Below are 11,147 nucleotides of genomic sequence, written 5' to 3'. Positions count from 1 at the left end.
GCCATGTGACTTCTCTGCTTTGAGGATTCTTGCGTTTTGTAACTAAATTCTTGCTGCCATCATACTTTTTATGTATTAGAATCATACTCGTATTGCCCTTTTAAAACACTGGGATTCTCCAAAGGCCTAGCACCGTGTATTTAACAGGGTAATACAGGAAGCATACCAGGCACCACAACAAACAAGGATGGATGGTGCAGTCCCTGTGTCAGTGGGTGGTGGAGACACATGCAGATGACACTGGAGGTTTCCTGCCAGCCTGGAATCACCCATTCACCTCACTGACTGGCTCCATGGCTCTGGGCAGATGCCTCACAGGTGTGTGGATATGATGAGGTTTCTTTAAAATGTGTTCGTTTAACAAATAACTGTACTAAGGTAATGTACCAAGGACTTTATAAAATTCAAATAATTTACTATTTTAAGGATTTTATCATTTTAACTCATGTAATCCTCATGTGAGTATACCTGTTCAACACTTGGGTAAACTGAGGCACAGATACCATGAGTTGCATGCCCATAGTCACTATGAAAGTGAAAAGAGAATGCGTGCAAAACACATCACAGTCCTGGTTTCTGAGTAAAGGCCGGCTGTTATCTTTAGAATCAAGCTATCACAGGGAGAGAGGCGATGCTGTGGGTGTTGAGGGAGGAAGGTGAGAGCCTGTTGCTAACAGTTTCCTGGTTTTAAAGCTAAGGCTGATTTCATTGGGAAGATCTCACGTGTGTGTAGCCCCTGAGAGTTCCCAGTGCCTTTTATTTACAGTCCTTCCATTTGGCCCTCTTCGCTGCCCATCAGGTCATCTACAGGGTTCAGAGGGGTGAGACCATTTCCCAAGGTTACAGAACCAGCTCTCTAGTCACACCCTACTGCCTCTCCCCGTCAGCCAAGGTCAGTACCAGTTTTATGGCTTTATTAAAAACTATTGGGTCCCTCCCATTTTTAACTTGACTGATGGGATGTCACTCCTTACCGTGTCTGACATTTGCCTCTGGCCTGGTTGCTAGAAGTGTACCCCAGGGGCCAGAGTTGAAATTTGGCTTCCTGAAGTGGGCTTTGTGGTTTGGGTGCCTAAAGTGAGCCCACTTCTGGTTGCTTGTCTGTAGCCAAAACCAAAAATCCCCCTGAGCACTACCTGGGTCTCATTCCAAGAAGGAACGGGGTCAGGAGATCTGGGGAGTCTCATTCTCCAAGCTCTCCTTTCTTTCAGGGAGCAGCGGGCAGGTCATGGTGTCAGGACACTCACCCCCACAGACTGGCAAAGCCTGTAGAACCTCTGTGGCTGAGTCTGTGACCGGAGGCCAGGAATGCTGCTGGGTGGAATGTGAGTGAATGGGCCCTTTGAGCTGCCCTCTAGAGAGTGACTCCAGTTTCCCGGAGTTCCTGAATGAACATCTGTCCTGGCTTTCTCAGACGCAGAAGCTCCATTGACCATGAGCCCTTGTGAACATCAGTAGCCACTGGCCCAGTGTGCTGCCTGGCACTGCACTGGTTTAGGACCCGCAGCATGTACATAGCGTCCTGCTGTTTATAATACAAAGCTGCTTTGCACAGCTTTTCTGATTCTTCTTGTAATCTCCTGAGGATTATCTGCCCTGTTTTTAAAACGAGGTAGAATACCCAAGGTCATGTAGCCAGTGAATGCTCTGGAAAACCAAAGCAGCTCACCCCTTCCTGGAGACCACACTCTGCAATGCTCCACCAGACCACACGATGAAATAGGAATAAATGGTCCTGTCGTAGGACTGCTGGGAAAATGGGTGGGGCGGGACTTGACTTAAATCATAATTTTGAAGACTTGCACACACAGGACTCCAGGAACTGTAGAAATTAAAGAATTTGACTTTCAGTTTTACCCACTACATAAGTACTTGTCAGGTACTCTTAGAGGAGACCACTAATAATCAGAACCATTTCACTTTAATATTAGTATATTGTATTAGAGAATATATTAAACGGTTACATTGAGTTATGTTAGCATATATACTTGGATGGAAATATGTGTTGTACTGTTAGCAATTATGTCTTATTTCATTTATCCCTGTCATTAAAAAATCAGACAAGAAAGCATAATATAGCTCTGCTCATGGGTACATGTACAAGTGTCTAAGATTTTTAGAAGTTTGCTTTTTTGTATGTGAGACAGAGTCTCCCTCTGTTGCCCAGGCTGGAGTGCAGTGGCACAATCACTGTGCCCTGCTTGCTGCTCCCAGCATGTCAGTCAACAATTCTAGGTACCCCTGGGTGCTACAATCCATGAAGCAGGACAAGATAACTCCTAGGCACGGTGGCACACCTGTAGTTCCAGCTGCTTGGGAGGCTGAGGTAAAAGGATTGCTTGAGCCAGGGAGTTCGAAGTCTGCCTAGAAAACATGGTGAGACCTCATCTCTAAAAGAATTTTGTTTTTGTTTTTTTAATAAAATAGATCATTACAGAGAATACTGTTACTACTGTTGCCTTAAGCTGAATTCCATTAAGCCAATCAGTGTTCCCTCTCCCTGAACTGCTCCTGTTGATTAGATCAGGGGTATGCATGTGATACATAAATGTATAATGAGATGGACCTGAGGTCAAGAGTTTGAGACCAGCCTGGCCAACATGATGAAACTCTGTCTCTACTAAAAATACAAAAATCAACCAGGCCTGGTGGTGCATGCCTGTAGTCCCAGCTACGTGGGAGGCTGAAGCAAGATAATCACTTGCTCCTAGGAGGCAGAGGTTGCAGTGAGCCGAGATTGTGCCACTGCCCTCCAGCCTGGGTGACACAGTGAGACTGTGTCTCAAAAAAAAAAGTACACTGCGACGTATAAATGGTTGACCCACGAAGGAATGCAGCCTCCTCACCTTTGAACAGAACCTAACAGAAGACTTGTGTGGATGTGTGAGGCCTGGAGCTGGTACCATAAGGGCACTCACTTGAGGATGAAGCAACCAGCTGTTCTTGCCACCACTCCTGGCAACTACTTACTGTCCAGCTGAAGGAGACAAAGAAAAAAGGAGAGAAAAGCAACATGAGCCCATAGTGCTGGTGCTACAACCTCTAGATTAAACTACTCCTAAAGCTTACCACACTGACGAATTGTTTTATGCTACAGAGCCCACTAAGTATGGGTTTGGCTTAAGCCTATTTGAATGATGTTTTCTGCTACTTGGAATATTAATAAAAGATTCCTGTTATCTATGTTGTGATAAATAAGCTTTATAGTTTCCTTGTGCTTCATAAGCTGCTGGGCACCAGCTGTCTACCTTTTGAGCTTCAACCCTGCAGTCTATTCTGAATTAAAGATACGGCATCTGAGGCCGGGTGCAGTGGCTCACGCCTGTGATCCCAGCACTTTGGGAGGCTGAGGTGAGTGGATCACATGGGGTCAGAGGTTCGAGACCAGCCTGGCCAACATGGTGAAACCCCGTCTCTACTAAAAATACAAAAATTAGCTGGGCACAGTGGTGCACACCTGTAGTCCCAGCTACCCAGGAGGTTGAGGCAAGAGAATTGCTTGAAGCTAGCAGGTGGAGGTTGGAGTGAGCCAAGATTGTGCCACTGCACTCCAGCCTGGGCAACAGATCAAGACTCCATGTCATAAATAAATAAGGCATCTGGACTTTTGCTCATGGCCAGTGCTCACAGGTTTCCTGGGCACATGCCAACTACACATTCCAGGATCCAGGAGAGGGGCCTATGTGAGCTCGAGCCCAGCTATTGGGAATGACCCAAGCAAGATGAGACTCGGATAGCAACACATTCTATCTTCAAAAGAATGCCTATAACAGCCAGACCAGGATGTTCCACAGCATTGCCTAAGCCCTCTTAAATTCTGTACTCCAGTGAACCACGTGATTCTGCAGGCATCCTTTTTGATCATTTATTCATTGGCTCACTGCTCCCCCTGCTTTCTCCCTTCAATCTAACAACACAGCCTCCTTCTTCAAGAGGAAACAGCGTCTGCAGCCATGCTTCTAGTATACTATTCTCAGCCCTGCAGAGGAGCTCCTTCCTTTTTGACCCCACCACCTCCCCAACACCTACTCCAGCATTCTCCATACCTTACCTGGCTTTATTTTCTTACCCTCACTGCCTGACAGATGTTCTATACTTGTTCATGTTGTTCCTCCTCCACTGGACCGTAAACTCTATTAGGCCAGGACTCCATCTCTCTCAATCACTAGAGCAAGCTTGTCCAACCCACCCATGGCCCAGGATGGCTTTGGATGGGTCCCAACACAAATTCATAAACTTCCTTAAAACACGAGATTTTCTTTTTTTTACACAATTTTTAAAAACTCATCAGCTATATCATTAGTGTATTTTATGTGTGGCCCAAGACAATTCTTCCAGTGTGGCCCAGGGAAGCCCAAAGATTGGACATCCCTGCACCAATGTCTGGCTCGTTCTAGGTGTGTTAAATCAAGAGCTCTGGAGCCTGGCTGTGCATGGAGGCTCACGCCTGTAATCCCAACACTTTGGGAAGCCAAGGTGGGAACCACTTGAGTCCAGGAGTTCCAGACCATCCTAGGTCACACAGTGAGAGCTAGTCTAAAAAAAAATACAAAAGTTAGCAATTTTGCACAAGGATACCCAATTGTTGAGGGGCACAGCCATGAAGTGAAGTCTCCCAAGCCATGTGCCATAGATTAAATTGGGCCAAAATCCCCTGCTGTAGCCACAGGCTGTAATGGGGAACACTCAAAACAATAATGAATTTGCAAGTGTTTTTGCAAACTTCAAATGCCACCATCCTGACTGGCCTCCCTCCCTCCCTCCCTTCCTTCCTTTCTTCCTTTCCCTCTCTCTCTCTGTCTCTTTATTTCTGATAGAGTCTTGCTCTGTCGTCCAGGCTGAAGTGCAGTGGTGCAATCTCAGCTCACCGCAACCTCTGCCTCCCAGGTTCAAGTGATTCTCCTGCCTCAGCCTCCTGAGTAGCTGTGACTACAGGCTCCTGTCACCATGCCCAGCTAATTTTTGTATTTTTAGTAGAGACAGGGTTTCACCATGTTGACCAGGTTGGTCTTGAACTCCTGATCTCAAGTGATCCACCTACCTCAGCCTCCCAAAGTGCTGGGATTACAGGCATCAGCCACTGTGCCTGGCTTCTGGCCATTACTTACTGGACTTCTCCATGTGTCAGGTGCTTAGCGCATACTGTTACAGTAAAGTCTCAGAACAACTCTTCCAAGGAAGTATTTTTTCAGGATTTCCAATTTATAGGTGAGAAAATGGGCTCAGAAGTCATTTGCTCAAGAAGTCTGGGCCACTTGGCATCATCAACTCTGCAGTAGGTGACAAGCTCTGCTTGGGGCCAACTTGGAAAGGCCGGAGCTTGTCCAGGTGAGTTCTTGTGATTGGCAGCCCGGAGGAGGGTAGGGAGGGCTGTGATGACAGCTGCCCTTCCCCCTTGCATTGGACCTCCCAGCCTTGCCCGCTGCCTGAGCTCCAGCCGCCACCTCAGTCGCTGAAATTCAAATCCTGGTAATTTGATTAAAGCAAATTAGAATCTGGAGCATCAGTGGAGTAACATCTATACAATCTCCTAAAGATGAACACTCAGGGTCTCTAATCTGCCCCCTCCCCAAATATCCCTGGGGTGAACGTCTCTATATTTGTGCCCTCACAGAGCTGAGTAAGCACATGTTTGGGATATGACCCTAGGAATAGAATTATGAAGTCAAAGGGTCTTGGATACTTTGCTGTACTTGAGGATTCACATCTGCCCCAGGTATGTCTGGCTCCTCCCCCTCCCTTTCCTGGGATAGGCCCACACCGCCATGGAGGACCCATACTGCCCCTCCTGGGAGCTGGGATTGGAGCCCACCACTGTGTCTGGAGTCACTGAAGAGAAGGAACATCCTCCCCGACTGAGGGTTTAAGACCAAAATAGCCTATGCCCACTCCCATATTTGCTCTTGCCTTGTTTACAGAAAGCCAGAAACCCATGGAATGTGAGGATTGCACAATGAAGTCATCGAGAATGTCTGGGCCACGTGGTGTCAAGGTGAAATCACTCAAGGGTCAAGACCCCCTCTTGGGGCTTGCCTTGGGGCCCTGAGCGGTCTGTCTGAGGCCCTGCAGCCAGGCCTGAGTTTTCTGGTCCCTTCCCCTCTCTAGGCTGTCTCTCCCACAGGTCTGCAGGGAGTATCAGATGACAACATACTGTGACTTGTAAACCATAAAGTACTAGACATAAGTGAGGAGCTATCATTATATTATAGATCCAAGAGTTGACAGTCTTGGGGGTCAGAAGTCAGCTGCTGGGGGCTAAGCCCATATAGATAAAATTGGCACATCCCTGCAAATATAAGCAATTGGTAAGAGCTAAGTTCAAATCCTGGCTCTATTTACAGCCAATTCTGTAATTTTGGGACCTTAGGCAACTGACTACCTGACTTTACCTCAGTCTCCTTAACTGTAAAATGGGACTAATAATGGTATATACCTCATTGCTAAGAGATCACAAGACTCGTTGCAACAAATTTGGAAAACAGTTTGCCAGTTCCTCAAAAGGTTTAACAGTTACCATATGACCCAGAAATTCCACTCCTCCGCATCTATCCAAGAGAAATAACATAGGCCCACACAAAAGCTTGTACCTGAATGGTCAGAGCAGCATTATTCATAATGGCCAAAAACTGGAAACACATGAACGAACATCACTGATGAATAGATAAACATAATCAGATCTAGTCCTAGCTCCCAGGAGGGGCAGTATGGGTCTTTCATGGCCATGTGGGCCTATCCCAGGAACGGGAGGGGAGGAGCCAGACATATCTGGGGCAGATGTGAATCCAGAAGCACTGATACATGCTACACTGTGGACAAACCTTGAAGATGACAAAGAGAACAGAATGCAGACATAAAAGGCCATATATTGTACGACTCCATTTACATGAAATATCCAGAAAAGGCAAATCTATAGAAACAGAAAGCAGATTAGTGGTTGCCAGGGATTGGGGGAACAAGGATGCAGAGTGACTGACTGCTAATTGGTAGGAGTTTCTTTTGGGGGTGATGAAAATGTTCTAAAATTAGAGTATTGTGATGGTTGCACAACTCTGTAAATATGCTAAAAATCCCTGTACACTTTAAACGTGAATTTATGGTATGTTAATTATGTGCCATAAAATTGCTGAGAAAAAGATTCCAGTAGAAAGTAGCCAGAGCTTCGGGCAGTGCGTGGCTCAGTAAACGCTGATTATTATTATTATTATTATTATTTTTTTTTTTTTTTTTTTTGAGACGGAGTTTCGCTCTTGTTACCCAGGCTGGAGTGCAATGGCGCGATCTCGGCTCACCGCAACCTCCGCCTCCTGGGCTCAGGCAATTCTCCTGCCTCAGCCTCCTGAGTAGCTGGGATTACAGGCACGCGCCACCACGCCCAGCTAGTTTTTTGTATTTTTTAGTAGAGACGGGGTTTCACCATGTTGACCAGGATGGTCTCGATCTCTCGACCTCGTGATCCACCCGCCTCGGCCTCCCAAAGTGCTGGGATTACAGGCGTGAGCCACCGCGCCCGGCCAACGCTGATTATTATTAATGATTAGGTCTCACGAGATAATTTAAGGCCCCAGAAACAGTGAGTGCGATGGGACTGCCAGACTTTGGCTCAGGCTGGGCCTTTAAGCCTCTCTGCCTTCCTGAACTCACCTGGGTCTCCCCAAAGTTCCTCATAAATGAATGAGCGAAACAATTCCCACCCACGTCCGTGGGGTCTCGCGAGGAGCGGGGCTCAGGAGGCAGATGAGGAATCCAGGGAGGAAGCCCTGGGCCTCGGCACACGCTCTGCGGTAAGGTGACAGGCCCGGCTTTGGGCCAACCCGGAAGGCCCGAGCTCGTCCAGGTGAGTGCTTGTGATTGGCAGCTCGGAGGAGGGCGGGGAGGGCCGTGTGACGGCTGCCCCGCCCCCTCACGTCGGGCCTGTCGGCGCCCGCCGGGGTAAGGTGGGCGGGGCCCGGGGTCTGCGGCGCCCATTGGGCGTGGGGGGAAAGCTCCAGGGTGGGCCTGGAGCCCCGCCCCCGTCCTTGCGACGGCCAATAGGCTCTGTGCGTGGGCGGGGCGTCGGTGGCGGCCGGGCGGCTGAGGTGGCCGCTGGGGCTCAGGCGGCGGGCGCGGCCGGGATGGCGAAGAGCAACGGAGAGAATGGGCCGCGCGCGCCCGCGGCCGGGGAAAGCCTGTCGGGAACCCGGGAGAGCCTGGCCCAGGGCCCCGACGCCGCAACCACCGATGAGCTCAGCTCTCTCGGGTCCGACTCCGAGGCCAACGGCTTCGTTGAGCGCCGCATCGACAAGTTCGGCTTCATCGTGGGCTCGCAGGGCGCCGAGGGCGCGTGAGTAGCGCCGGGGGTCGGGACCTAGCGCGGTACCCGCGAGGGGGGGCGTCGACGCGGAAGGAGACGCCCTCGGAACTCGCCGACACGTCCCCCTCCCAAGAAGGGACCACCAATCCCCTTTCCCCCCGCCCCACCCCCACCACTCCTGCCTTCCCAGACCCGCCCCCTTCGCCATCCTACTTCCGACCCCGGGCGGACGGGCCCACACCTCCACCCCGCCACCTCCACCCTCCAGACAGACTGACCCGCCCCCAGAAGGGTCAGTGCCCTCCTCCCAGCCGTGGGACACAACGACAGACACTGCCCCAAACCCACCTCTGCCACAAAGGCCTTAGGGATGATTGTCTCTGCCATCCCGCAAGGCTCCCAGATGGCTGCCCCCCACCCCCGTCCGTAGACACGTATTCTCCATCCCTTCCCCTCCCACAAACGCCCTTGTCTCCCCACCCCACTGCCCCACACCAAGAGACCTCAGAACGACTTCAGGACTGACTGCCCTGCCCCTACCCCGTCCCAGGACAGACTGACCCTTTCCTCGAGGCACACAGACCTCTGGATGGACTGACACTGGTCACTTCCCTCCCACACAGCCCCATCCTGGGACAGAAAGTCTCTTCTCCTCATGGAAGGGTCAGAGAATGACCCCTACCCCCTACCTTCCTCCACTGGCACTGGCAACAGGTGGGCAGGCACTCCCCCTTCCCAGCACCTACTGGGTGACAGCACCCCACTATCAGGACAGACCGTCAGCTCCAGCAGCCACGGGAGCCAGTCGGTGGGCTCTGTGCATGTCCTAGGGACATGCGCCTCCTCCCAAAGGGAGATCTTGGGCATGGGAGGGGGGCAGGCAGGGAGACAACAGGGTCCCTGCTCATATAGCACCCCCAGATGCCCTATCCCCAGAGCACCCAGGCACCCAGCTGGCAGACAGAGAAATGTGGGGCAGTGGAACAGCACCTTCCCTCCATGCTGGGCCACATGTTGCCCCACAGAATCCCCCGAACCCAGGCCTCAGAGATAAAGTGTACAGGATGGTGGGCCCCTCAGGAAAGATGGACTCCATACCCCACTCCCATCCCAGCTGTCCTGTCACTTGAGATCAGTGTTGTGCACAGAACTGACAAGGCTCCCTCCTGGTGTGTGCTTTTCATCCCAGTCACCAGTAGGAGCTTCTGGGACCCTGCCATGACCCTACTCCAGAGGATATCCTTTCTCCCCTTTTCTGACCATTTGAGATTGTCCAAGGTCACCCCAGACTCTCTCATGACTTATGGAAGCGCTTTCACTGTCTAAGAACACCAATTACTTCCTGGATTTTCCCCAGCCACAGAGCCTCTTATTCACCTGGACTCTTTCTCCCTTGGAGAAATCCAGGCCCCTCCGCTCAGAGGAGTTCCCTGTTACCCACTGGATTTGTCTCCTCCAGTACCTCCCTACTGGCTCACAGCAGGCTAAGCTTAGTCCAGGCCTCAGAGAGAGTGCCCCTCATTCTGAACCATCACCCTGACTGATTCTTTGTCACAGTTCCCCAGGGATTCGATTGTGAGAACTTAGTGGGGACCTGGAGTGTTTTGAGTTGAGGAGCAGTCACCAGGGATTAGGGCCCAGGGAGGGGTGTGGTCTTGAGATCTGGGAAAGGAGTTCCCAGTTGCATTTATGGGATCTTGGAAGGAAGAGCTCAGATTTGGCGGAGAATGCTAGGGCATGAGAATTCCTACTACATGCTTCTCAGGCAGTCAACCAGATCTTGGAGTGAAGAGCAAATCGATATATTAGGAAAAAGCCAGACTTAGGAATTACACTTGCTAGCTTCATGACCTTGGGCAAGATCCTGAATCCCTGAGCCTGTTTACTCACTGTTAAGGGCAACAGTAACTCCCACTTCCCAACATTACTTTGGGGGTTAAGTGAGATCAGATAAGTGAAAGTGCCTAGCACAGTGCTTGACACAAATAGTGGCCCAGAAAATGTTAGTTTTCTTTCTTTCCTTCTAAGGGTCTGAGAAATGAAGAGAAAAATGAGGGCATATCTCTGGTATTTGTGGGCAGAGTGAGTCTCCAGTGGAAGCACCTCCCTTTGGCTGTAGTCACCATCCAGGCAGCCAGACATCTGTCTTCCCCACCCCACAACCACAAACGCGGGGTGTGGCTCTGCAGACACCCTCTACATCACTGCTGTCTGTAGGTGTGGGGCTGAGGTGGGATCCCAGGTCTACTCCTCTCTCCTCCTTCCCTCACTTTCTGGAGCCTGTCAGTCAACCCAAAATCTCTGGTATCTGAAAGCTTCAAAGTTCCCTACTTAGTTTGTGTTGTGGTTTCAAGAAAGCCAAGAGTAAGTCCCTGCCCAAGGCCATGGAGGGGAAGTTATGAGAAGTTTCAGGGTGACTGCCCTGAACCCAGTCTCGTGGTTGAAGGCTAGGAGTCCATGTTCTGTGCTAGAGAAGTGAAACGTTAGCACTCATTGGTACTGTGGAGATTGGTGGGGACTCTGACCCCAGATTAAAAGTCCATTTCAGCTACCCTGAGCCAAAGGTTGTTTCAAGACAGTTTGGTTGTGGAAGTTGCCAGGCCTGGGGCGAAGAAAGAAAGCAGATCATAGGCGACCTCACTCAGGTGACTATTAGCTACATGGCCTGAGTAGATCAAAAAACCGTAGACTGCACTGTAAAGGATCTTTTTTTTTTTTTGAGATGGAGTTTCTCATCACCCAGGCTGGAGTGCAATAGTGTGATCTTGGCTCACTACAACCTCTGCCTCCCGGGTTCAAGCGATTTTCTGTCAGCCTCCTGAGTAGCTGGGATTACAGGCACCTGACACCATGCCCA

General features: G+C 50.3%; 1 protein-coding gene and 1 long non-coding RNA gene across 2 annotated transcripts in view; one reads left to right on the top strand and one right to left on the bottom strand.

The window, feature by feature from the left end:
• Positions 1-10: 10 nt before the first annotated feature.
• Positions 11-7,805, bottom strand: LOC141582610 (uncharacterized). Its single transcript, XR_012515480.1, has 3 exons — positions 7,642-7,805; positions 5,109-5,466; positions 11-2,977 (listed from the first exon to the last, which is right to left on the bottom strand). It is a non-coding gene; the product is annotated as an uncharacterized LOC141582610 (long non-coding RNA).
• A 237-nt stretch (positions 7,806-8,042) lies between these two features.
• The window catches only part of TBC1D10A (TBC1 domain family member 10A), a 38,176-nt gene continuing 35,071 nt past the window's right edge, over positions 8,043-11,147 (top strand). The window contains exon 1 of the mRNA XM_010349157.3: positions 8,043-8,320. Coding sequence (XP_010347459.1) covers positions 8,112-8,320 — 209 coding nt within the window. The 5' untranslated portion in view covers positions 8,043-8,111. The remainder of the gene's footprint in view (positions 8,321-11,147) is intronic.

This window comes from Saimiri boliviensis, chromosome 21, assembly GCF_048565385.1.
Source record: "Saimiri boliviensis isolate mSaiBol1 chromosome 21, mSaiBol1.pri, whole genome shotgun sequence".
Taxonomy (NCBI): domain Eukaryota; kingdom Metazoa; phylum Chordata; class Mammalia; order Primates; family Cebidae; genus Saimiri; species Saimiri boliviensis.
Note: the sequence above shows the minus strand (reverse complement) of the source record. Positions and strands in the feature narration are given on the sequence as shown.